The sequence below is a fragment of the Thunnus thynnus genome, chromosome 12 (genome assembly GCF_963924715.1).
Source record: "Thunnus thynnus chromosome 12, fThuThy2.1, whole genome shotgun sequence".
NCBI classification, from domain to species: Eukaryota; Metazoa; Chordata; class Actinopteri; order Scombriformes; family Scombridae; genus Thunnus; species Thunnus thynnus.
Window position 1 is genome coordinate 30,446,878 of NC_089528.1, and position 27,733 is coordinate 30,474,610.

At 38.0% G+C, this 27,733-nt stretch overlaps 4 protein-coding genes across 4 annotated transcripts in view; 2 read left to right on the forward strand and 2 right to left on the reverse strand.

Moving 5' to 3' along the window:
* Positions 1–11,999, reverse strand: part of tmem71 (transmembrane protein 71) — a 31,250-nt gene extending 19,251 nt beyond the window's left edge. Inside the window, exon 1 of the mRNA XM_067606835.1 lies at positions 11,800–11,999. The gene's annotated coding sequence lies outside the window, so the exon portion shown is untranslated. The remainder of the gene's footprint in view (positions 1–11,799) is intronic.
* On the forward strand, positions 912–3,879 carry LOC137194718 (tripartite motif-containing protein 16-like). The gene has a single exon (XM_067606833.1). The coding sequence runs from the start codon at positions 1,914–1,916 to the stop codon at positions 3,570–3,572; it is 1,659 nt and encodes a 552-aa protein (XP_067462934.1). The 5' UTR covers positions 912–1,913; the 3' UTR covers positions 3,573–3,879.
* On the forward strand, positions 5,479–8,824 carry LOC137194717 (tripartite motif-containing protein 16-like). The gene has a single exon (XM_067606832.1). The coding sequence runs from the start codon at positions 5,943–5,945 to the stop codon at positions 7,614–7,616; it is 1,674 nt and encodes a 557-aa protein (XP_067462933.1). The 5' UTR covers positions 5,479–5,942; the 3' UTR covers positions 7,617–8,824.
* A 1,718-nt stretch (positions 12,000–13,717) lies between the features above and the next one.
* Positions 13,718–26,570, reverse strand: ift57 (intraflagellar transport 57 homolog (Chlamydomonas)). Its single transcript, XM_067606834.1, has 12 exons — positions 26,232–26,570; positions 25,800–25,971; positions 23,939–24,113; positions 21,701–21,819; positions 20,505–20,595; positions 19,856–19,924; positions 19,010–19,132; positions 16,479–16,550; positions 16,171–16,302; positions 15,311–15,373; positions 14,312–14,378; positions 13,718–14,205 (listed from the first exon to the last, which is right to left on the reverse strand). The coding sequence occupies exons 2-12, from the start codon at positions 25,952–25,954 to the stop codon at positions 14,024–14,026; spliced, it is 1,248 nt and encodes a 415-aa protein (XP_067462935.1). The 5' UTR covers positions 25,955–25,971; positions 26,232–26,570; the 3' UTR covers positions 13,718–14,023.
* Positions 26,571–27,733: the final 1,163 nt, after the last annotated feature.

Below are 27,733 nucleotides of genomic sequence, written 5' to 3' on the forward strand. Positions count from 1 at the left end.
CAATAAAATTAAGATTTTAAATGAGTAAAATAAAAAAATAATACAAAGGTCAAATAGAGGAAGATTAAACAGGAGAATAAAAATTACAGTCCAGTGTAGAACTGAAACAATTAGTCGATTAATCAATTAGCTAATCGACAACTTTTTTTGTCACTTCTCAAACCAAAACAGTAAATATGTGACGCTTTCTGGTTCTTAAATTAGAGAATTTGCAGCTTTTCTTTGACACTAAATTGATTTTCTTTGTGTTTTGGACTGTTGATCAGATGAAATGACACATTTAAAGGCGTCATCTTACTTTCTGTCATTTTTTACAGCTTATTGATGATTTATATTGGAAGATTAACAGATAATGAAAATAATTTTTAGTTGCAGCCCAACCTGAACTTAATGATTAAAATAAAAACATTAGACCCAAACAATAACTTATAGCTTATATACATACAAATCTGTCAACACATTAATAAAGACTAAAAGTAAACAGGCCTGCTGTACATAAGATGAGATTCGACCTTATTGTGAATGAAAAATGATACAAAGAAATACAATTTAGCATGTAAACAGAACCACGTAGCAAACAACGTACACACAATAAATAAAAAGAAAAGAAAAGGTTTGTTTCTACAACTTTTAACAGCATCAGAAAATATTAATAATCTGAATTTAGTTGTTTAGCATCAGACCTGTCAATCATTATTAAAGTGGTAGAAGGTTTGAATCCCACATTATCTATTTTCTGAACATCAGCGGCCTCACTGAGCGCGCTCAGAGATCCTCTAAAGATCCCCTCTGTCTACTCTTGTTCTGTTGTGTCGGATGAAAGATAAACGACGGTGAACAGATGAACTGGGTCAGCGACTGTTAGTGGGCTGAACACAGAGACTCTCTGTATTACAGTGAATGCAGGACGGGGTGGGGGGGGTTTCCCTTCCCATCTTTCTCTCTTTCAACTGAAAAATGCTCCTTGTTATTTTAAACAATAACAACAGACCCCCGGAGGCTCCAGGACAGTGTTTAACAGAACAAACATGCTGGTGATTTAGCTTTTAGTGAAGTTAAAGATGTAAAGCTCTTTTGGAAACGTCACAGATCTTTACTGACAGTATTTGAAGCTGTTAAACGCTCAGTGAAGTTTTTACAACAACTGAAATCTGAAAACTGAAGCAGGACACAAGAGGGCGCCTTCACATCCTGATTAGCAGGGATGCAGTGGAGGTTAAAGCTCCTCCACTCAGTACAGAGAAGATTAATGATAAAAATACCTGGAGGAATAAATCATTGTGTTAAACTGTTGGTTTATGATTTTCACTGACTGGATGTTTAAATGTAGTTTTCCCTCCTATAATATAACTGAGGCATCAATACACTATTTATGACAATAAGCTCATTTATTTTTAATAAAGCTCAAATCTTGATAAAGCTTAAATACTTTATTGGTATGATGAGAAAGAAAAGCTGTGTGTGGTTTGATAATTACTTATCATAAGTCAAATGTTTTATAAAAAAAAATAAATACAGATTGATTTGGAAATTATGAGAAATATGGAGAAATCTCATCTCATGCTAACAAGTATTTTACACCGGAAAACACAAATGGGGAACAGATTTTAACAGAGATTTCATCATAAATGAGGGAACACTGTTTAACATCACAGTATTTCTACTCCTGCTAGAATGAATCAGCACTTGATAACTCCTCCTTCTTCTTCCTGCTCTCAAACATGACAAGCTCCAGTCTGTCCACAGATTTCCTTGTTACCTCCCCTTCAGATCTACAGTTTGAAGATGGGTGTTACCGACGTGTGATGTAATACAAGAGCTGTCAGCTGTATTACATACAGAGACATGCTGCTCAAACTTGTTCAATTTCTAAGGAAGTGAAACTCAGACAGTCGTTGCCACTGAGAGCCGAAATGTCGCAGCAAGGAGTTCAGCTGGACCGAAAAACCTTCTCTTGTTCGGTCTGTTTGGATCTACTGAAGGATCCGGTGACTATTCCCTGTGGACACAGCTACTGCATGAGCTGTATTAAAACACACTGGGATGGAGAGGATCAGAGGAAGATGTACAGCTGCCCTCAGTGCAGACAGACCTTCACACCGAGACCTGTTCTGGTGAAAAGCACCATGTTGGCAGATATAGTGGAGCAGCTGAAGAAGACTGGACTCCAAGCTGCTCCTGCTGATCACTGCTATGCTGGACCTGAAGATGTGGCCTGTGATGTCTGCACTGGGAGGAAGATGAAAGCCCTCAAGTCCTGTCTGGTGTGTCTGATCTCTTACTGTGAGAAACACCTCCAACTTCACTATGAATTGCCTGCTTTCGAAAAACACAAGCTGGTCAACCCTTCCAAGAAGCTCCAGGAGAACATCTGCTCTCGTCATGATGAGGTGATGAAGATGTTCTGTCGTACTGATCAGCAGAGTATCTGTTATCTCTGCCCTGTGGATGAACATAAAGGCCACGACACAGTCTCAGCTGCAGTAGAAAGGACTGAGAGGCAGAGAGAGCTCGAGGTGAGTCGACAAAACATCCAGCAGAGAATCCAGGACAGAGAGAAAGATGTGAAGCTGCTTCAACAGGAGGTGGAGGCCGTCAGTCGCTCTGCTGATAAAGCAGTGGAGGACAGTCAGAAGATCTTCACTGAGCTGATCCGTCTCATCCAGAAAAGAAGCTCTGATGTGAAGCAGCAGATCAGATCCCAGCAGGAAACTGAAGTGAGTCGAGTCAAAGAGCTTCAGGAGAAGCTGGAGCAGGAGATCACTGAGCTGAAGAGGAAAGACGCTGAACTGAAGCAGTTCTCACACACAGAGGATCACAACCAGTTTCTACACAACTACCCCTCACTGTCACAACTCAGTGAACCTACAGACTCATCCAGCATCAATATCCATCCTCTGAGATACTTTGAGGATGTGACAGCAGCAGTGTCAGAGCTCAGAGATCAACTACAGGACATCCTGAGGGAGAAATGGATGAATATCTCACTGACAGTGAGTAATGTGGATGGTTTACTGTCACAACCAGAACCAAAGACCAGAGCTGGATTCTTAAAACATTTCAGAGACATCACACTGGATCCAAACACTGCAAACGTACATCTATTATTATCTGAGGGAAACAGAAAAGTAGAAGCAGCTAAAAACCAGGGTTATCCTTATCATGTAGACAGATTCAATTTTTGGTGTCAGGTCCTGAGTAGAGAGAGTCTGACTGGACGTTGTTACTGGGAGGTGGAGTGGAGAGACGGAGGAGGTTGTGTAGCAGTCGCATACAAGAATATCAGAAGAGGAGGAGGCTCAGATAAATGTGGATTTGGATACAATGACAAATCTTGGGCTTTAAGATGTGACACTAACAGTTATGAATTTAGGTTCAACAACATCTCAACTCCCTTCTCAGGTCCTCAGTCCTCCAGAGTAGGAGTGTACCTGGATCACAGTGCAGGTATTCTGTCCTTCTACAGTGTCTCTGAAACCATGACTCTTCTCCACAGAGTCCAGACCACATTCACTCAGCCTCTCTATGCTGGACTTAATGGAGCCACAGCTGAGTTCTGTAAACTCAAATAGACAGAAGTCATTTCAGACTTCATGTGTCAGATTCTTTGTTGTAATTCTTCATGTTTTGTCTCCATTGTTTCTGAGAGCTCGTTGCTGTGGTGTTTCTGAACTGCACAGAGATCAGCTGTCAATCAAACTGAGATTGTCAACACTTTTTTGTTAAATCATTTGTTGTTCTGATGATGTTTTGAGTTTCTTTAAATGTCACTTTTTCCTGTGTGTTTTTATCCATGGAGGCTATCACTGCTCATGATGACGTCTTTTACCTTCACTGACGTTTCTTCAGATGAAAATATAAACTTCTCTTTGTTCTAAACGTTAGTTTCATGTTTTAACCACTTAGTAAATTGATAAAGAGATGTACAATCAAACTGTAATTATAATGATAATAATCAACAAGGAGATCATTTATCATGTTCTTGTACATAGCTGACATTCTGGGTTAAATGAACTGATTGTGTGGATGAAGTGAATATTTGCAGACTGTAAACTCTTCTCTCCCATATTTCCCATGTGACCTGAATGCAGCGTCAGTGTTACAGACAGATTTACATATATTTAAATCTCTCTTTACTGATATTGTTTGAAGCTGCCAAAGGCTCAGTGGAGTTTTTACATGTTTTCCTGCAATGAAAATCACAGCAGGTCAACAACTGAAATCTGAAACCTGAAGCAGGACACAAGAGGGCGCCTTCATCCTGCTAACCAGGGATGTAGTGGAGGTTAAAGCTCCTCCAATCAGTTTATAATTTGCAGGTATGTAGCAGGTAGTTTTCAGGACATTTTGCAAATCATTTTGGTGGAACTGTGTACAAATTATATGAAAAAAGGAAAAGAGTTGGTTTATATTTGGATTCATTATGTAGTTCTTGATTTGGAAAAATTCTTAATAAATTAGAGTCTTGACAGTTCTTTCACAGGCCAAAAAAATGTACTCTTGCATGCGTATATTTCTGTGTGAAATTATATGTTAGCTTATTAGGTTGTTTCTTTTAAAATGCTGTAACGATTGAGCATCTGTCAACAATTTAGGCAACATTTTATTTCCACAGATTCTTACTTGACTCATAATTTCCAGAACAATTTTTCAATAATTTTCTAAAGTAGCGTCTGTGTAATGCTCTCATTTCAGAGCTGTTAAGAAACAATCTAATAAGCTATCATGCAGTTTGACACATAAAACTACACACTGAAAACTGAGTATTTTCTGTCAGTTAATGAATTATCAAGAGGTTAATTTATTAATTGTTTTTGGAAACTAACAACTCCGATATAATGCTTGGACACTTACCAAATAAACCAACTTATCATTTATCTGTTTTTTAAAATATTATATTTTATAAAAAACAGCACCACCCTTTCTGTAAAATGTCCTTAACGTGAATCATTACATTTTCACAAGTTACAAGGAACATTTCCTGGAAATTAGTATAAAATAAGCGTCACCTAAACTCATCTACCAGCAATAATAGTTTAAAGAAAAAAGGAAGTAGATGGTATAAGAAATGTACTGGTTGAGGTGAGGTCGGCATACTCATGCACATGTTATGGTTTTGCTCTGATGTGAAGAGGTTCAGGAAGAATGTAATTGATTACCCGTCATCAATGTTAAATGTGCAGACTCTCTCCTGTCAAGCCAAATGTTTACTCAGAGAACAACATGAGGATGTAAAAAGAAGCAAATACAGGACTGTTTTACAGGATTTCTGTCAGTAAAACAGACGATCTTCATGAGCTGGACTGTTACAGTTAACTACAATCTAACATCTGATTATATATATATACACACATATATACACATATATATATATATATATATGTGTGTGTATATATATATATATATGTATATGTGTGTGCCTCAAATAGCATGTATATTCTTTGAGACACATTCACTGTATATCAGTCCAAAATCATACTGGATAAAGTAAATTGTGGACATTTGTAAAGATATAAGCAGTGAAAGGACAGAGCTGCAGTAATCGACATATAGAACATCAGATCTCAGATCCCACGAACACTTTGGCAGCAGAAAGCAGAGGTGAGGAGTGTTTTTTCAAACGAGAAATGAGCTCCATTGTAGACACAAACAGGCTGAAATACACAGTATCTCTTTAAAACTGCTCCTCCTCCTGGAATGTACCAGCGCTTGATAACTCCTCCCTCTTCTTCCTGCCTTGAAACACAACAAGCTCCAGTCTGTCCACATATTTCCTTGTTCCCTCCCCATCAGATCTACAGTTGGAAGATGGGTGTAACCAACATGTGAAAGAGCTGCAGCCTCCATTCACTGCAGAAACACATGCTGTTTAGATCAAAGGTCAAACCTATTCAACTTCTAAGGAAGTGAAACTCAGACAGTCGTTGCCACTGAGAGGTGAAATGGAGCAGAAAGGAGCTCAGCTGGACTGGGAAACATTTAGCTGTTCGATCTGTTTGGATCTACTGAAGGATCCGGTGACTATTCCCTGTGGACACAGCTACTGCATGAGCTGTATTAAAAGTTTCTGGGATGAAGAGGATGAGAAGAAAATCTACAGCTGCCCTCAGTGCAGACAGACCTTCACATTGAGGCCTGTCCTGGTGAAAAACACCATGTTAGCAGCTTTAGTGGAGCAGCTGAAGAAGACTGGACTCCAAGCTGCTCCTGCTGATCACTGCTATGCTGGACCTGAAGATGTGGCCTGTGATTTCTGCACTGGGAGGAAGATGAAAGCTCTAAAGTCCTGTTTGCATTGTCCGGCCTCTTACTGTGAGAAACACCTTCAACCTCATCATGAATCACCTACATTCAAAAAACACAAGCTGGTCGACCCCTCAGAGAAGCTCCAGGAGAACATCTGCTCTCGTCATGATGAGGTGATGAAGATGTTCTGCCGTACTGATCAGCAGAGTATCTGTTATCTCTGCTCTGTGGATGAACATAAAGGTCACGACACAGTTTCAGCTGCAGCAGAAAGGACTGAGAGGCAGAGAGAGCTCGAGGTGAGTCGACAAAACATCCAGCAGAGAGTCCAGGACAGAGAGAAAGATGTGAAGCTGCTTCAACAGGAGGTGGAGGCCGTCAGTCGCTCTGCTGATAAAGCAGTGGAGGACAGTGAGAAGATCTTCACTGAGCTGATCCGTCTCATCCAGAAAAGAAGCTCTGATGTGAAGCAGCAGATCAGATCCCAGCAGGAAACTGAAGTGAGTCGAGTCAAAGAGCTTCAGGAGAAGCTGGAGCAGGAGATCACTGAGCTGAAGAGGAAAGACGCTGAACTGAAGCAGCTCTCACACACAGAGGATCACAACCAGTTTCTACACAACTACCCCTCACTGTCACAACTCAGTGAACCTACAGACTCATCCAGCATCAATATCCGTCCTCTGAGATACTTTGAGGATGTGACAGCAGCTGTGTCAGAGCTCAGAGATCAACTACAGGACATCCTGAGGGAGAAATGGACAAACATCTCACTGACAGGGACTGAAGTGGACATTTTACCGTCACAACCAGAACCAAAGACCAGAGCTGAGTTCTTAAAATATTCACGTGGAATCACACTGGATCCAAACACAGCACACATACTGATATTATTATCTGAGGGGAACAGAAAAGCAGAGCGAATGAGTCAACACCAATCTTATTCTAGTCATCCAGACAGATTCACTGATTGGTGTCAGGTCCTGAGTAGAGAGAGTCTGACTGGACGTTGTTACTGGGAGGTGGAGTGGAGCGGGAGAGGAGTTTATGTAGCAGTTGCATACAAGAATATCAGCAGAACAGGAGGCTCGAAGGAATGTGGATTTGGATTCAATGACAAATCTTGGGCTTTATATTCTGACAATAAAAGTTATGGATTTTGGTTCGAAGGTATCAAAACTCCTGTCTCAGGTCCTGGTTCCTCCAGAGTAGGAGTGTACCTGGATCACAGAGCAGGTATTCTGTCCTTCTACAGCGTCTCTGAAACCATGACTCTACTCCACAGAGTCCAGACCACATTCACTCAGCCTCTCTATGCTGGACTTTGTCCTGTTTATCATGGAACCACATCTGAGTTCTGTAAACTCAAATAGACAGAAGTCATTTCAGACTTCATGTGTCAGATTCTCTTGTAATTCTTCATGTTTTTGTCTCCATTGTTTCTGAGAGCTCGTTGCTGTGGTGTTTCTGAACTGCACAGAGATCAGCTGTCAATCAAACTGGGATTGTCAACACTTCTTTGTTAAATCATTTGTTGTTCTGATGATGTTTTGAGTTTCTTTAAATGTCATTTTTTCCTGTGTTTTTATCCATGGAGGCTATCACTGCTCATGATGACATCTTTTACCTTCACTGACGTTTCTTCAGATGAAAACATAAACTTCTCTTTGTTCTAAATGTTAGTTTCATGTTTGTATTGATGTGTTTGTGTGCTGTTGTTTCTCTTCCACCTCAGTGTCTTAAACAGAGAAAACAGCAGAACTTCCTTCATCATAGATATTTTGTTCTCATCACTTTGTAAATTGATAAAGAAATGTACAATCAGACTGTAGTTATAATGATGATAATCAACGAGAAGATCATTTATCATGTTCTTGTACATAGCTGACATTCTGGGTTAAATGAACTGATTGTGTGGATGAAGTGAATATTTGTAAAGTGGAAACTCTTCTCTCCCATCTTTGCCATGTGACCTGAATGCAGCATCAGTGTTTCAGGGTGTGACTTCTGTCAACAAACTGACACAGTGTGATATTACAGATATTTAAATCTCTCTTTACTGATATTGTTTGAAGCTGTTAAAGGCTCAGTGGAGTTTTTACATGTTTTCCTGCAATGAAAATCACAGCAGGTCAACAAGATAAGATTAAGATAAGATAAGATTAATGATAAAAATGCTTGGAGGAATACATCATGGTTAGTGATGTCAAACTGCTGTAGGTCATCACAAATGCATTTTTTTAAGTTAAATAAAGTACAGAAATTATGCTTAAAAAAAAAAAGGATTATAACTCTCACAGACTAGTGGGTTTTGTGGAATTTGCCTTTGTTTATTTACGCTACCTTCCCTCTGTCAATTAAAATGCCATTTATTACTGTTCATTTGAAAATAACCTGTTTCTGACATTTTTTTTTTTAGCAGTGTTCTGGTTTAATTTGCACCAGTTTTAGTCTGTGCTACCAGCTATTGGTAAGAAAAGGTCAGGTTAACCACGGTGTGTTTGTGAGAAGGTTTCATTTCACGTTGATGCTTTTAAATGAAGAATTGTCTTTCAAACTGATCAATAAAACTTAAATCCTTCACTGGTATGATGAGAATTAAAAGCCAAAGTTTGATTCCTGTTGGTTTATTTGAGACACATACACTGTATATCAGACCAATAATATCATACTGTACAAAGTAAATGTGGACATTTGCAAAGACATTTAACATTAAAAAAACACACCTTTTAATCAAATTTACATTCTGAATTTAAACTGCTTTCTTCACAAATACTTAGAGGACGTTATCAAATAACATTATTTCAGTAGATTTTATAACATTACTGGAATTTCATCATTTCTACAACAGTGATTAATTTCTGTTTTTCATCTAGTGTATTTGAATTATTGTAATCAATAAAGTGTTTAATTAAGCTGAATATCAGAAGAACTCAGTAATTTTATGTACTGAGGAGTCATCTCAGATTCCAAGAACATTTTGGCAGCAGAAAGCAGAACTGACTCTGCTCCCCCAGAGCTCTGCAACTCCTGGGATTGGACAGGATGCATCTTCTGGGTGGGCAGACTGAAATTTTAAAGCAGTGTCTTATCTGAGACTCTAGGCTGTTTTTAAGGTGCTCTTTTGGCTGCTGCTTTTTGCTGGTTGCTACGTGCTGTTTGCTTTTGTCTTTGTCTTCTTGCTTTCTGCCATGCTGGTTGAAAGTTTGCATTTTGCTAGTCTGAAGATGTGACTCAGAACAACAGGAGGTGAAACCTCAGAATGTAGAGTCATGAGTTGAAGATCAAGCTTAGGAGAGCATGAGAGGATAAACCAGGAGCTCTCTTCCAATGGAAACTTTTCCGGACTGGCCGACTCACTCATCATTACAAGATCCAAACTCCAGCTCCTCATCCCGGTGCATCGGACTCCATTCTCCACAAGAAGCCACCACAGGGAGCAAGCAAGCAGTCCTACAAAACCTTCATCAACTTGCTCGAACCCTGGTGTTTTCATAATTTGCCATTTCAATTAGCAATTCAGAACTAACTTGTTGTACCGTTGATTTGACTCACTGCTTCTCAGGTAACAGTCATCTCATCTGTTTGTCAGGTCTCTCATACCAACTGCACAGTAGATAACTCTGCATCAAGCATTCAAATCATTCACTAGCCATAGCCTTGTGTACCAGTTTCCCTTTCCCTCTTGTGTCTTGTTTGTAAAATGTTGTAGTGTTTAGTACTTGTACCTGTAGTATTAGTAATAAATGTGTATGTAACTAAAGTGGACTTGTTTGTGTTTTCTTGTGTTTGTATCTCAGTCACTTAACCTTAAAAGACCTATACCCTCGCAAAATCATAATTACGATTAATAACAATTACATTTCTAATTGATCTCTCTTGTGTGGCCAACAAGGAGGACTATTTCCTTATTATTATACCTACTCTAATATGAGATATGTCACTGGACGAATAATTTCATGTTGTTCACAATAATTAATCATAATTCCCTCATAAAATCATAAAGATATTTGAGTGCACAAATTCCTACATACATTTAAAGAGCACTTATGGAGAACTTGTGTTTCCAAATGAAGAAGAAAAAACAGATTTAGATCTAAAAAAAACCCAAAAACTGAATAAGTTAAAGATCTGATAAAAATCACTGTATATTAATTCAGTAGAGATGTGTGAGATTCTTTATAGCTTATCCCTGAAATAAAACATCCCTAAAACATTTCTATAATCCTCTTTAACCGTCTTTAAGTGTTTTTGTCTTTTTTCCTCTGGTATCTCTATAATATTCCTTTAGAATAAAAATTCAGTACCTTCAATGCTTTATAATAGAATTACTGTCATTTATTTATTTATTTATTTATTCCCCCCCTTTTTGTTTCACATTGGACTCTCCCCATCCTATCTTTCCCAGCATGCCTTGCAGCAGCAGTCTGGTCTCTGCTTTGTTGGAGCTGCTGATGTTGGAGGAAAACGCGTCGCAGGAAGCAGAAAGATGGATCGAACCATTTTACCAGCAGCTCCAACATCACTGTAACACTTAAACTGCACCTGCAGTCAGTCTCTGTCACATCTTCTTAATATATGAATATTAACATATTAATAGCATGCAGCCTGTTGAAGCTGCTGGGTGTTGAAGTTTTAAAGCCCTTTTTGTCATTTGATGCTTTTTTATTTATTATTCCCCATTATATTATTGCTTTAGTACCTCTTATTGCATGTGTGATTCTCTATTTTGATTTACAGCAGTGTTGGAATATTGTTATTGAATTGTACTGTTAAATAACTTTCGTGCTTAAAATGATAATGCAGCTCAGATATGAATTTATAATTTTTCCTTGTGTTTCCATTTTTAAAACATGGTCTACACCTATAACAGCGCCTCATAGTGTGTTTATTGTTCACTAATGAGATGTTGCACTATCCTTGCTGTTCTCATAGTATTGTTATTGAACAGTATTCCCCTATAATTTGATCACTTACAATATTTATGCTGCTCAGAGGTGAATTTATAAAGATTTTCTTGTATTATGAGGTATTCTTTTTCATATTTACTCATAAAATATTGCACTATGTTGCCTCATGGTGTCTCTATTGTCCCTGCAGTTCTAGTAAATATTTCTATGGATGTTTTATAGTCTCTATAATATTCCTACAGCATATTTAGAGAGTGCCTATAGTAGCTATTTTTAGCTGCATTCCTGTAATATTTCCATGATAAAGTGTGTCTGGTATGTCTGTATCCTCCTGCTGGTGTTGCAGTGTTATTAGAAATTAAAAATAAACTATGATATATGATTATTGTACCGGAAGATATTAAAGAATGTTGCATTCGTCATAATCTAAATGAAAGAATATGGTCATTTATTTCAGTTTTTAACCAAATAACGGAAAAAATTAGTTAATTTGCATGAAATAAAGTATCGTTAAAAATAATTTCAGTTATTTTAAAAATGTCTAAAACCTTCAACGCTGTTTGTTTCTATTTGCTTCAAATGTTCAAGTTGATCTCAGCAGAAACTGAACAAAATGCAGACAAAGAAATAACTGAACTGAACTCACCGTTTTGTTTTCCTGCAGGTTTTTTCTGCTGAAGTGAAGAAAAAGTATTTTTCCAGCGGATAGTTCAACTTTCCTTTCTGCTATTCTTCCTCCTCTTCTTCTTCTTCCCTCTGGACTTCAGTCTTTTTAAAATCTTGATATTTTTTTATTGGGCTGAACAAAGTCCGCAGCTCGGGGCTCCGCAGCTGTTAGTGACGTCACTGAGCCTCGCCTCCAGACAGGAAACAGCTCCTGCTGTCCCGTCAAAGTAAAACACAGAACAATACAGGTTCCAGTGACGGTTTCATAGTAAAAACACAATAAACTGTGTTTTTTGGATCAGTGGTTCACAACGTTTATGACCTGTGACCCCTTAAAATAAAGCAAAGTCTACCTGAGACCCCTTGACAAATGTTGCATAGTTTACCAGTTAAGTTACCGATTATTGTCTTGATTCTGTTCATCATTTTGTCCACAAAATGTCAGAAAATAGTGAAAAATATCCGTTAAAGTTCCCCACAGTCCGAGGTTACATCTTCAAATGTCCAGTTTTATCTGAGCAACAGCCCTAAAGATTATCAGTTTATCATCATGTTCAACACAGAAAAGCAATAAATCACATCTGAGAAGCTGAAACCAGCTTTATTTTTTTATATTTTTGCTTAAAAAATGATTAAAATGATTATTCAGTTATCAAAATAGTTGCTAATTTATCTTCTGTCGATCAACTGATTGATTCATAGACTAACCTTTCAGCTCTACAAAGAGAACTTATTGTTTTATTTGAATAACTTTTAAGGCTTGAGGAGATAATAAAACACAGAAATTCACATGTAGCAAAAATTAGAAGAAAGCTTGACCTAAACAAACAAACAAACAAACAAACAAACAAACAAACAAAAAAACAGATCACAATTTTGTGTCCTAAATGTTTTTTTTTTTTTTTTTTTTTTCTCTTCTGCATCCTGTCCTTTCGTCTCATCATTGATCAATCCAACGACCCCTTGTGGGGGTCCCGACCCCCAGGTTGAGAACCAATGTTCTAGATTAATAAAAAGTACCAAATATTTAAAAAGACAAAACAGAATTTTATTAGTATTATCACAAACATTCAATTTAAAATCATATCTAAGATATTACATATAAGATTTATCAGTATTGTTGTCGATAAGACATCAACGTGTTGAAACATTAAAACATAACAGATGTGAAACAGAAGTGAAACAGATGTGACATGTAAAGCAAGAATAAAATTTGATTATAAACTCTCTGATTTTTAAATGGCTTTATTTATGTACACTGTTTAACACGTTTCTATTTTGTATTTATATCACATGTTCATGTGCTTTGTGTTTTTTCACTCCTGTGCAACTGATCATCCCACATAAAGTTAAGTGATTAATAAGGGATTGATTTTGCATCAGCCAATTAAAATACACACAAATACAAACATAATAAAACTTACCTTTTACCATCAATAAATAGAGAATCCACCTTAAGACTCTCTCATCAGGAAATAACATTCAGATTGAAATATATTCTTGTGTATATATTGTGTTGTTTGTAACGCTTTTTTCCTCCAAGAGCCTGTCCCCTTTATTTTGAAGGTAAAGTGCCTCAATTTCCGGCATAAGCTTCATTAGCTTGACACAAAAAAATGGAATCAAACTTCCCCCAAAATCCCCACAAAAATGTCCCTGTAGTGGGAAATATCCCGTCGTGATGTAATTTGTGCATATTATATACAGTATAATATAGTATAAATATTGTAAATGTTCAAAATAGACATTCTTATAAATAGATGAACGGTGATATCTGGTGGCTATTTTGCTCAGATTAAATTAAATAAATGATTATTTAGCTTCACTGTAAAAAGAGAAAATGACAACAACAACAACAAAAAGAACATCCATATGTCACAAAATACACAACACAGAAATTATTAACTGTATTAAAATTTATTTCATATTTATATACACACAAAAAATATGCTAAATAATATACATATAAAAAATAAGTCAAAAAATAAATAAGTTACGTTCTGGACAAGGAGCCAAATGTAAGTGTTAATATGTTTTATGAATTATATGCACAAAAATTCTGAAGAATGAAGAAAGCTACATTTCTTGGAGATGATTCGTGTTTTTAAATTAAATTCCAGGAGAGTTTTGAAGGATGCAAAGTCATCAACACGTCAGCTGTCAGTTCAGTCGTGTTGGTGTTGTTTTGGCTCGGTGGTCTCAACCTAAGAGAAGGACCCGGCGGCGGGCTCGGGGATGTTGGTTGCGTGCATGTCTCGCGTCATGTTGGACTTCTCCTTGAGCTTGGCCTGCAGCAGCGTGTGCTCGACGACGCCGATCCTGACGTCCATCTGAACGATCTCCTGCTTCAGTTTGGTCAAACTCTGCTTGATCTTCACCACCGGAGCTGAAGGAGGGGGACGAATGCAGACGCTCAAGTTTCACATTAAAAAAAAACAAAACAAAACAAAACAGAATAATACGATCGATCAGCTGAACGTCGTCGGTCTCACCTCCGTCAGACATGCTGCTGCCTTTCTCCTCCATCTCCTGCTTCACCTTCTCCAGCTCCTCACTGATCTGAGACACACACACACACACACACACACACACACACACACACACACACACACACACACAGGTCGTCACAAACTGTCTACCTGCAAGTTATAATTCACTGGAGCTTGTGTGAAAAGTACATAAACACACACACATAATATAAATAATACAGACATGAAGTAGTAAAGGACGTTTTCATACTTTCAGTGTCTTTTCTCTTGAATGTTTTTCTTGTCACAGTTTATTAATCCTCCATTTGCATGTTTTAATAATATGGTGTTAAAAAATCCAGCTACTCCATATTTTGAGCTCAATTAACCAGCTCTGCGCAGGTCCCAATTAATACAAATAAATATGAATCCGATTATAACTCGATATGTTTGTAATCAGATGTCTGACTGCAGATGTTTCTTCCAGACGGCTGTGCCAAAGACGGCGCCGTTACATATAAATTAGTATACCAGTCAGAGAAAGCGTCTCTACGGACGCTGTGACTACGCACGGTAGTGAGTGAAATACGCTCCGAGGCTGCTGAGGAGCTTCAGCAACGTCGTTTTTGTTGCATCATCCTGGATTCAAAATGAGCAGCCAGATGGCCTCCGCACGAGACAGACTGACTGGAGGCCGGAGTCACGTGATCCGACGTGCCGGAGACTCAGAGAGGACTGATTAATGAGTTCAATGTAATGTGAAAGTAAATAGTCTGTAATGTTTATATATCTGATACAGACACAGATAAAATGATAAAAGAGATCAGTCTGACTGTCAGGATGTGACCCGGTCATGTGACCCGGCACAGAGTGAGGTGTATGATTGAAGCTCTGTAGTCTTGGTAACAATGTGGAGGAACAGATAGAAAGATGGAAAATGATGGAAAATGAGGAGCTCTTTGTCCAAATAAACATGAATGTCGAGTGATATAAAGCAGCGTCCTGGATGATGCGTTCACTGACCTCTGCCAGGACTCTGGTCCTCTCAGTCACACCTCCGCTGGCCTGCTGGTAGCGCTCCTTAGCCTGATGATGAAGAACACAACGAATCAAGAATCAGCCTCTCTCATCCAGTTCTGCTGCTTTATCTACAGATGTGAGAGGAGAGGTCTGAAACTTTGCTGTAGTTTTCAGTTTCACAGTTTGTCTTTTGATGCTCAGGTGACTAAAACTGAGACATTTAACTGAGATTAACTTCTCATTTACAGATCTAGAAAAGGTCGTTTGTGCTTTTATATCCTCCAGACTTGACCACTGCAACGCACTTTATTCAGGACTAAGTAGGCAAAACATCCAAAGACAACTTATACAAAACGCTGCTGCCCGGCTTTTAATGTGCTCTGAGAGAAGCGAGATCACATGGATCCTGGCTGCTCCTCACTGGCTGCCTGTGAGTTTTACAATTGATTTTAAGATTTGGCTTCTTGTTTTTAAAGCCTTGCATGGCTCCCACTGATATCTGTACCCTGCTCACTCCGTATGAGCCCGATGGCTGCTTTAGAGCCTCTAGCAGGGTCTGATTAATGGTTCCTAAATCTCACTGTGTCACTAACGGTGGCGAGGCCTTCGCTGTCCGGGACTCAGGCAGGAAAACTCAGCATCTTCTTTTAAACCTCTTCTAAAAAATTACCTTATGGCTTATTCTTGACTGATGATAATTTGTGTATCTATTCTGGAGTCTTTATTTACTTTTTACTTTTTGTTTGGACTGTAACACACTTTGTTTCCTGCGTGTATGTGATACTTTCACCGCAGCCGTTCCAGATTCATGCAGCGATCAAAATGAAAGTTCGAGTGTAAAATTGTAAAAAAAAAAAAATCACCTCGCTGAGTTTGGCCTGAGCGCTGCGGTACTCCTGGATCAGATGCTCCAGCTGGTTGTTGATGTATTTCTCTCTGCTGCTCACCTTCTCCAGAGTCTTTCCGATGTCCTCCTGCAGTTTGTCCAGGTAGCTCTGCGGAGACACGGAGAGATGACGTGTGACATCACAGCCAAACGTGGATGTGTTAAAGGCTGATTTCAACATTATCAGAGAAGAAGAAATGACTGAATGAGTCCAGCAGGTGGAGCCAGAGACAGACAGACTGGACTGACAGTCATCACCGCTGTGAACCGGGTCAGTGAACGCACCTTGGCATCTTTGAGTGAAGACTTGATCCCGTCTCTGTGTTGATGCATCTGGTCCACGTGGACCCTCCAGTCCTGCAGACCAACAGACAGACCGGACACCTCAGTAACCAGGTTACGTTTACCTGCGCTGTAGTTACCATGGTTACTGTAGATCGACAGGTTTCTTGTTTACATGACAGTTAAGATATCGAGCGTTCTGGAGAAAGCTGACAGAGAGCATGCTGGGAAACTGCAGCACCCGTCTCAGTTTGTCATAATGTGAAAATAATTAAATTCTACTAAACACACGGCATATTTTGTCTGTAATGTTTATCCTATAAATACAGTTTATTCACACCAACTAATGAAAAAATAGATTCATCTCATGTTTTTTTTGAATTTATTTTATTTCACTTTTGACTTTTGCTTTGAGCTCACTTGGTCATTTTAAAAATGAATAAAAACATAAAGTTTATGATTATTAATAAGTAGTTGTATTAATGGTTGTCATCAGAGACACCTCCCGCCTGCTCAGACTTTAAACTGAACTCTTTCTTTTCATTGGATGAGCTCTCTGAGTGTTTCATGTCAATGTAGAACAGAGACTCAGCCGGCTTTCATTATTAAAACAACGCTTGTGTAAAAGTTGTTTGAGCCACGTAATCCGATCAACTGGAAATCTGACATGAGGTCAGTTCTGAGTCAGAGTGAGGATGAGGATGAGGATGAGGATGAGGATGAGGATGAGGATGAGGATGAGGGTCAGAGTCTCACTCTGCTTTGACAGGAGAGATGACTGCTGCTGTCAGCTCTGCCCTGTAAAGGTCGCAGAGTCGCTGCATCAGTCGATAAACCTCCTGAGTTGACTCACATTCTGTCAGTTGAATCGCTGCCTTTTCCTTTTTTTTAGCCACATCATTATACACAGAGCACCGCAGCCTGACAACATAACAGACTGTAAACATTTACAGTCTCGTCTCCTAATGACGACTTATCTGGCAACAAATCTGATTCTGATTCTAAAAACATAACTGTGATGAACGGACAGCGTGACGCAGAGCGACTGTGACGTTCTGGTGTTAAAAACAGCAAAGTCGGTTAAACTCCTGTTTAAACAGACTCGTACCAGCGTCTCTACCGTCCAGCGTGATCGACTGTTCAGCTGTCAGCAGCCAATCAGGAGAGACGCTCTGTGCTGCGCCTGGATTTTACAACTGAACCGACACCAGGACGCACTTTTTATTTCTCTGACTGACGTTTGATGAACAACAGCATTAAAAGACGAGTTTAAAACATGAGACTCATGTAGCTGTTGTATCAGTTTAGATTGTAACTGAGACATAAATAATGTTTCTCACAGGCGACTGTGTTGAAGAAAGAAACAAACAGTAATAATATTGTTTAGTATGTCGGCTAGGACTGAACAATTCATTGAAATTTTATTGAAATGGCAATATGGCATACTGTTACTATGGTGATACTTGTAAAAGATCTGACCTGCACATCATGTTCTACACACTTAAGAAAACATATTTGTTTGGTACAGATCACCCCCAAAAATCACAACATAAACATTTTAATATGTTTTTCAATGAAAATGAGAATAATGATGTATCAGTTATCATCCCTCCGGTGTTGCAAATCATATCAAAATTGCGATCTCAGTCAAAATAATCACTGTTAGATATTTTTTAAAAATCGTTCAGCTCTAACGGAGGCTTCTAAAACTAAACGTATGTTAATAGATAAATACAGATGAGAATGTGAAAACGACACGCAGCTGTTTTACAGACATGTTGATGCAACTGAAGGATTATCTTGGAGGCTGCTGTTGATATAAATGGATGAAATATTAGAAACGCGTCGGTATAAAGCGGCACAGACTACGGCCTCCGACACGACCACGAGGCTGAATCAACAACTTTATGCTTCTATAAGGGTGTGATGTGACTTTGAGCGTCTGAAAGCTGAACCTGTATCTCTACAACTGATCCACTATTTAAAAAATAAAGTGTTTCAATTAAACTAAGTTAAACTGACTCACTGTAACTTCCTGCAGATGCTTCACAAACATCAAATCTCTTTGTTTTTACTTTTATTTTATGTCATCAACTCTGTTTTAGAGGCTGTTAATAAAAGTAGCCGAACTGTGAGATCATGAAGTGGAGGAACAGCTGAAACTGACTGATTTAAGTTGGACTCGTAGGCTACACAACTTAACTACACACATTTTAGACAAACACTTTGTACAGAAACCCCAACACATCCTCCAACCTGTTTCTCACATCCATAGCTTCGACCCTTCACTGTTACTGTTGAATTTCTCTGTTTTCTCTTTATTTTTTCTGACCTCTTACTTGACTGTTCCGACCCATAGACTCTGTTTTATTTACTTACTGCAGGAACATTTAAACATCTTTTTGCTTGCTTGTTTTTTTTAATGTCATGAGCACATTATGTTTGATTTTCACATAAGGAAATAAAGAAATAAATAAAAGAATGAAACTGATTCTGGATCAGGTCCTGGAGTGAAGACTCAGCTCAGCGTGTACCTTGTTGTCTGTCCTGATGGTGACTTTGAGCTGCGGCAGGACTCTCTCCACCTCCAGGTTCCACTCCGCTGCGTCGACCGTCGACTCCAGAATCTCGTCCGGTTTGGAGGAAGGTTCTGTTTCCTGTCAGCGGAGGACAAACGACGTTTCTTCATCGAGTGTGGCAGGTTTCCAATGAACCACAGATGGTTTTTGAATGAAAAAAAGTTGACTGGAGTCAAAATGTCCCAAAACATGAAGCTGTCAGTCATCAGCATCAACAAGATCAAATTACACATTTTAAAAAATTCAGTTCAATTAATGAAGTGATTACAAGGAATTTAAATGCTTCTCAGGTTGTTACTAAAGATTAGTTTCATTATCGATTTTCAGATTATTTTCTTAATTAATCAATTAATCGTTTGGTCTATAAAATGTCAGAAAATTGCAGAGTTTCCTAAAGTCCAACATGACATCTTAAAATAGCTTATTTTAACAATCCATAACCAAAAAATGATCAATTTACTATCACATAAGACAAAGAAAATCAGCAAATCCTTCCAAGTGAGAAGCAGGAACAAGATACTGTTTGGTAGTTTTTAGTTTTTTGATTATCTATTAATCTGTTGATTATTTTCTTGATTAATTGATCAGTTGTTTGGTTCATAAAATGGTGAAAAATGTTGAAGCTGGAATTAGAGAATTTGGACATTTTTTTCTTAAATAGTGACTCAAAACAATGAATCGATTATAAAAATAGTTGGAAACTAGTTGATTAATTGTTGCAGCTCTAGTGTTTTTGCTTGAAAAAGGAAAATAAATTGTGAAAATAGTTGCAGATTAATTTGCTGGTGCATGTGATCTCACAGTGTGAGTGGTCCGTAACTTCAGGGCTTCCAGGTCCATCACGTTCTCCTCCTCATCATCAGGCTCCTCCTGAGTTCACACACAAACACAAGAAATGTTCATGAACGTCACTCAGCAGTTTTAAAAACTATAGAGATATAACGAAGCTCTACAGACGATCTTTACATCTCGCTGTGACTGAAGCATCAAAAAGCTGAATATCATCGTCGCTGCTGGAGATTAAAGACTCTACTGGTGAAGAAAGTGTCAGAATAAAACAACTTAGTTTTTTTTACTTTTTATCCCTGAACGGATAATTTAAAATAAAATATCAATAAATAAATAAATAAAGTGTTTCTTGCTGACAGACAGATTCTCCTTCACTTTAATTATATCCATAATAAAAGTTAACGAGGGAAAAAACAGATCATCAAAATAAAAATCTTTCTCATGAATGAAGAAAGTTGTTTATGATTCTTTTGTTGATCAGACCGACAGTTAAACAAATAAAACATAGGAAGTGATCCACTTGAGTTGAATATGTAATCTGTCTCCACTCAGTGACGCTGTGATGTATCAGATCAGTCCGATCAGCTGCAGCATCCGATCAATAACTGATATCCAATAACGAGGACTTTAAAACAATAAGGACGAGGAGTAAAACACCTACGATCATCTCCTCCTCTACTTTGCTGAGCGTGAGCTCTGCGTCGTCCTCTATCACAGACTCTTCTTCTGTGGTTTCTGTTGGGTAGGTTGGCCTGGAGGAAACAAACAGGAAGTCAGAACATCAAACAAACCAACCAGAGACGTTAAATAAAGACAGACATCAGCTCAGAGTCGTGTCCACATGTTGAGATTAAAAGTGTATTTCTGAGAAACATCTTTAAACGTCAACTTAAAACCTCTCATGAAATGCCACATAAACACTGAGCATAAAGTTAAAACATCTGAGTCCATGATGAGAGTAAAAGCTTTTACTAATATTATTATGAATTTAACTTTTATTACGTAGTTATGTTGTATCACGTTACAATACAACAGGTTAAATTCACCATTAACAGTAACACCAACTGTAAAGTCATATAAACGTCTATTTTTAGTTTAGTTAGTCTTTTATCCACTTGTTGTGTTTTTTTCCTTTCATACCGTAGTTGCATGATGGTTTTTATACTTTTGCATGTATTGTTGTTTTACATGTAAATTAATACACTCAGCACTAATAAGGTACATTAACATTTTGTGTCAATAGATATATTTGATATGTTGGGTTTTTAAATACATAAAAATAGAAAAACATACCATAATGTGTAAAAGAAACCTGACAACAACTAGACAAAACTAAACTAAAACAAAGGAAATAAAAGTAGTAATAATAATAAAAGAAGTTATCATTGGTTATGCAGTGTGTGTTATTTATAATGAAAGAGAAAAGACAGAAGAAGAGAAGGAAGACTGAGCACATAAACTACAAATAAAAACAAATTAGTATTACAGCAGCACTGAAATTGGCACCGCGGGGAAAAATTTTATCATCATTTTATTCCAGCATATTAAACTATAATATGTGCGTTTGCAGCAGGACTTTTATATGAAACTATAAAACCAGCAGGTGTTGTTGTGTTTCAGCTCCGGTCTTAAAACGCTGCTATAAGTTCTGCAAACCACAAGATGTCACTGTGCTCTTTTACAGAGACTCAGACTTTAAAACCCTGAGCTTTAAATTTACAGCCGCAAAGCTTCATGCAGCTTCATTCACCGATCACTCATAAAAGGTCGAGTGCTGGTCGAAAAACACAAAGAAACAGAATGAGATTTGTTTTAGAGAGAAAAACAAGGGGGGCTGGAGGAGAAATGTGTCGGTACCTCCTGAAGGAGAACCCCCTCCTCTTCAGAGCCTCCTCGGCCAGTCGGTCCAACACGAAGCAGACGAACTCGCCTGAACCCGATTTCAGTTTGGAGGGCGGGAAGTCCACCTTAACACCCTGAGAGATGCACAGCGACGGGTCAAATACGTCTCTCATGTTCTCAAATCTCTGAGTTCTTACAGTGTAACAGCAGATAACAAGGTCAGGATCAAAAACACACCCAGATATTTTATTCATTGTTACATTTTTCATTCACCTTTTCAATCAGTTCTCAAGCAAAAACATAATTTAAGAGAGTGAGGAAATGTCAGAAGGACAGCGAGTTTTACTCTGATTTGATACTTTCTGATATTTCCAGCACAACAAGTTGGCATCGACTCTGTTTCTTTTTTTTTTCTATTTATGTATTCTCCTTTTTCTAAAACTGACAACAAAGCCTAACTTTACTTTTAACGTTAACAATTGAAGAGCAAACGTCCTCCTCTCGTCCTCCTGCATCGACAGCAGAGTAGCTCCTTGTTTTATGAATGAGGCAGTAAACGAGGTGAAGCAGCCGCAGTGTCTGTGTTTGACTTTTTCGGGGTAAAACAATCTCTGGAGCTTCGTTCAGACGCTGGATCCTCTGATGGAAATGCAGGTAGAGGAAGCGAGTTCCTTAAAAGGTTCTTAGTCCCTTGGGGAAAGTTCCTGCAGTGGAAACGCGGCTATAGTCAGACTTTTGAACTTTTTAAAGACCTTTTCAATGAGAAACCAAATTACAGAGTGAAAGAAGTTGTCAGGAGAACAGCCAGTTTTACTTTCAAGTACAAAAAGTTGGTATCGACTCATTATTTATTATTTATTCTCTCTGTTCTTTCCCCTCGTCTTTTATTTTTCTTTGTCCCATCATGATGCAATAGTTTTATAATTATTTATTTTAATATGTCACTGCTGGTATTGTTATTTTATTTCATGTTTTCATTATTCTGTTTTATGATTGGCTCCTGGCAGCATACTGGTTGTCACGACCACCTTTGTTGTTGTAAATATTAATTGTAATAGTGAATAAATTAGGGCTGTAGTCTGCTGGTCGATATGCTCTCGTCCGACTAAATTCTCATTGGTCGAATAATCTCCGTGTTATTTTCATAAGGAGAAAAGTGCGACATCAACAGCTTTCCAGGATTAATCCATTATTTCCTGCAGCGGGAGGGACAGATTAACAAATTACCTGTGAAAACAACGGGGGTGTATTCAAAACACCCCCGTTGTTTTCACAACTTTGAACTCGCCCAACCTAACGGAGACTGCTGAGTCTAACTGTACTCAACGGTTACTGAATCTGTGTTTTTCCATAATGTCACAACCAGAACCCCCGCCAGGCCAAAAAAAGTGAGTCAACGTCTGTCGTTGCCTGGGAAACCACTGGTCGCGTGGCTCCGTTAAGGACAATGTTTACGTAGCGAGCGGGAAACAGCGAGGGGCAGAGAAGTGACGGTGGATGCGAGCGGAGCATAGGAAAAGGTTAGTAGTAAGTTGTCAGTCTGGCAGTAAATGTACAGTACAGACTACAGTGTGTCAGTTAATAAATGCTAAAAAGTCACGTCTGTTGTTTCCCTAAATGCTGGAAAAGTAAAGGAGGTTAGCTCCAAAGTTAGCAACAATGGGCTAGCATAACCTAAAGACACAAAACAGAGAAATACAGAACAGAGAAACGCGTGGCTGCAGAGTTTACTGTGCACTCGAGACTAATCGATTAGTTGAAGATTATGTACGATTTTAGTCGACCATGATTTTCTTTGGTTGACTACAGCCCTAGCATAAATAAAAGTGTGAAGAAGCAGAAGTTTTTCTTTGATCAGACGGTTCCTGATGTGACCAACAGTTTCTCAGTTTTACACAATATTTTATTTAGAGAAAGTTCTTGTACAGCTGCTTGTGTTTAGACAACATTTAACATTTAAGAATTTTGACTTCTTTTGTTAAATGAAAAAAAAAAGTTTCGGTAGAATTTAAAAAAAATATTTCTCAGAGTAAGGAATTCAAAAATAAACAGTCTGTGTATTATTAACTCAACATATCAGCGTCACTTAAGTAAAACATTTGTATGACCTCAAAAGCAAAAATCCATTACAGCCTTGATTTTAAATAGTAAGACTGTAATCCAGGACCTGCAGTTACAACTCAGTATGTACGGAGATAAAAAGGCAGCTTGTGTGTTTTATCGGTGAGAGACGCAGAGCTGAACGTCACTTACGAAAGCTCTGAGCTCAGCCAGGATGTTGGACACGGTGGCGTTGGGTTCGTCGTACTCCTGCGGCTCGGTGAACGGCCTCCCCGCCGCGTTGATGAGCCACGCAGCGATGATGGTGAACATGTAGAACTGCTCACCCGGGTTGGACGCCAGATACGGACTGGAGACAAAGTAATGTCTGACGAAGGAAACAGGCAGGAGGTTAGAGACAGATAGAGAAAACACTCAGGATAATTTAATCGTGGTGAATTTACATTATCAGGATAATTGTGAAAACTCTCGTCTGGCTCACTAATGTAAAGTCCTGTTGATTTCCTGATTTATTTTGAATTGCCAGTTGCCACAAGGAGGAGCTGCATCTTTCCAGTCATTCCTCACCGTGGCTGAAGGCTCAGGATGTGAATGCTTGAATATGATAGGTAGTGATTACCTGCTGGGTGTTGATGAGAGTCTGAATCTGTCTTTGTTTGTTTTTGACTTAAAAGGATGTTCACAAAAAAAGAGATGTGTGTCCTATGATGCAATAAAAATATTTGTTTCTTAACTAAATGTAAGATAAAGTGATACCAGTGTGTTTTAGTGCCGTTTTAAGAATTTTAAACGTATAATATCATTAATCGCATTATTTTGGCAAGGATAATCGTGATGTGAAATTTGAAGATTCTCTAGTTACAGTATTAACATGATTTTCTGATTAATTGGTGTTACCACTTACTACTTGATTTTTTGAATATTTTCTCAATGAACCAGTTGTTTGTTGTCTGTAAAATGTGAGAAAATAGTGAGAAATACATGCACAGTTTTCTAAAGCCTAAGCTGACACCTTCAAAGTGCTTGTTTTTAAATACAAAACATTTAATAAAAAAAACAAAAAAAAAAAACACTTTGTTTTTTCTTCTTTCCTCTCCCATTAATCATCTCACCACCCCTCAGATTTATCTGCTGACCCTTTGGAGGGGCCCGACCCCTAGGTTGGGAACCACTGGACTAAACTAGCTAACTGTATATAAAGTAGTGTAAACTAGCTCCACCTCCAGCAGCTACAACAGTAACATGCTGCTCTAACACTGATGCTTCACTATTAATAATCTAATGATGTCATATATAATAATATATCAGTCAGAGGGACCAAACCACTACTTTTACTGCAATACTTTAACTACATCAAGCTCATAATACTTATGTACATTTACTGTAGTAGGATTTTTCATGCAAGAGTTTTACTTGTAATGGAGTATTTTTTCATCGCTGTATTGGTAATTTTAATGCAGTAAGGGATCTGAATACTTCTTCCGCTACTGTGTATTTCACATCTGAACAGTTTTTGGGAACTTCAGGTTGAAGCAGAATAGCATTGAAATGATGATTAGTCGATTGACCAAAAACTATCAACATTTTTAATAATTATCATCAAGTAAAAATGTCAACATTTCTCTGGTTTCAGCTTCTCTGATGTGTAAATTTGCTCCATTTTTATGTCACTCTAAATAAAATATTTTTGGATCTTTTGGACATTTGAAGATGCCACTTTTGACTCTGGAAATTTAACAAATTCCCTTTTCACTATTTCATATCATTCTGCAGACTAGAGGATTCATAGATTGGTAGAAAGTGATGATTTGATAACAAAATAATTGGTAGTTGTAGCCTGTAATTCAGAACAGAATGAACACTTCTGATTTGCAGCTTACTGTTAAAATTTTTTACCATGAAAGAAAAACAAGAAACACAGTAAAACACAAACATCTTGTTGTCTCGGGCTGCAACTAACAGTTATTTCAATTATCGATGAATCGATCTGTTGATTATTTGCTCTGTTAAGCTGAATACTTCTTCCACCGCTGCCGGTACAGTCATTTCTCACCTGGACAGGTTCTTCATGTTGTGTTTGGCTAAAACATCCTCTTCATAATTCAACACCTTCAACTTTTCCAGCAGACACTCCATCACTACAAACACCTGGTGAGCCGCTCCGGGGCCGCGATCCTCTTCTTCCCCTCGTCTACCATCATCCGCCATGATGTGTGATCTACCGGCTGTCAGTCACACAAATAAACGTTTAGATAAAAGCGTGAGAACGCATCAAAACAGCAGCTTTTCACTCAGGGTTGTTTGGCTTCCTCTCCGTTGTTAGGCAACCGGGGGCTAATGCTAGGCTAGGCTAGGCAGCTAACGTTAGCTGCTAGCGAAATCATGTTTTCAAATGTTTCTTCGTTTATCGGAGTCTGAGCATTTGTCAGTCTGCAGTAAATCTACATGACAAGAATATAAAATAAGCAATGAACATATAAATTACATCATTAAATCCTGTAAAGTGACTAACTGTGTTGTTGGCTAAACTCTCATCTAGCCTCAAGCTAACCACTGACTTCCTGCTTCTTCTTCTTCTTTTATTATTTATTGGTGGTTGGCAAACAGCTTTTAGCACATTACCGCCCCCCTCTGGATTGGAGTGTTGATCAGAACTTACTATACTATTACATTGAATTCTACCATTAAGTCCTGTGTTTTCTAAAAATCTGAAAATAGCTCTTTACCCTACATCACCTGAACTCCTCTGCAATATTTCTCTAATAACATGTGACTCCTTTGGAGAGTAATTTTAAGTATCTGTGTCTCTTGTTGATATCTAGGACAGTGTAAAAATAAACGCTCCACCGTTTGTTCACATCTACCTGTAGCATGCTTATTCATTATGTTTAATGTACTGTGTGTGTACGGTGTGACCAAATCTCATCCTTGATATAATATCCTCCTTTCTATTTCTATTGCTTCCTCTCGTTTCTCCTACTTTTCTTTGAATGCTGAAGCAGTATCGGCCATTTCTTCTGTTCCACTCTTCTTGCCCTTTCTTTTTCCTTTCTGATTTGATTATACCTTTAATAAGACTTCCTGTGTGACCTCCGCAATGAAAATCTTCCTGTCCAACAGTTATTGTTTTCCTGTCAAAGCTTTTAGATCAGAAGCTTTTTATGATGTACAGTAGGGGTGGGCAAATAGAGGCCTGTGGTCCAAATCTGGCCGTCTGACAAAAATATTTGCCCCCCTAACAAAAGGTAAAGTTTTCCCTTTCACAGATTACATCAAATCTTTTACATGACTTACAAATCAACAGCAGATAACGATGTAAACACAAAGCTCATATAAATCCCAGTAAATATGAGTTTGTACCATCTTAAAAACTGCATAACACAGGTGAGTAACATAATTTGACCCATCTGACGAGAACATATTTGTGTCAATGACAGCACTTTGCTTCAATCAGAGTAACCTTATAATAATTTTTATTGGAATTTATGTAGTTTAATGTCCAAATGAACAAACAGAGATGGAGAATGGAGATTTTTTAAAAAAAATCATGGAATCTTTTTGTTTAACAAAATTTAATCATTAAAGTCGCCGCCTTTTGCAGATATAACAATCAAACACACATTCTCTCTACAATGGAAATCAGATATAGTTGGTAAAGTTCTTCCCAACACTGTTGCAGAAGTTAAACGTGTTGACATCTCAGTTTGAAATAAAAACAAAAACAACAAATGATAAATAAATACAACAAGGGGAGAATTAAATAACATAAATGACAAAAAACAATAAAAAATGAATAAGATGCAGAGACTTTGTGATGGTCGACAATGCTTTTTCTGTACGATTCAAACTATTTCTTGACTTTTTTTTTTTTTACAGGTAATTCTGTGTATTTTTGTAATAAGATAAGTAAAGTTTATTTGTAGAGCACAATATCATACATGTACTTTACAGAGTGATAAAACAGTAAAAAACATAGTTAGAACATAG

Bases quoted from the DNA above. Each gene is read 5' to 3' on its own strand.
- LOC137194718 (XM_067606833.1), top strand. From the start codon at position 1,914: ATGTCGCAGCAAGGAGTTCAGCTGGACCGAAAAACCTTCTCTTGTTCG.
- LOC137194717 (XM_067606832.1), top strand. From the start codon at position 5,943: ATGGAGCAGAAAGGAGCTCAGCTGGACTGGGAAACATTTAGCTGTTCG.
- ift57 (XM_067606834.1), bottom strand. From the start codon at position 25,954: ATGGCGGATGATGGTAGACGAGGGGAAGAAGAGGATCGCGGCCCCGGA. The intron at 19,925-20,504 runs GTAGGTGTTTTA...GTGTGAACTCAG, and splicing joins AAGTAGAGGAGGAGATGATC to GAGGAGCCTGATGATGAGGA. The intron at 14,379-15,310 runs GTCAGTGAACGC...TGTGTGTCTCAG, and splicing joins GGACCAGAGTCCTGGCAGAG to ATCAGTGAGGAGCTGGAGAA.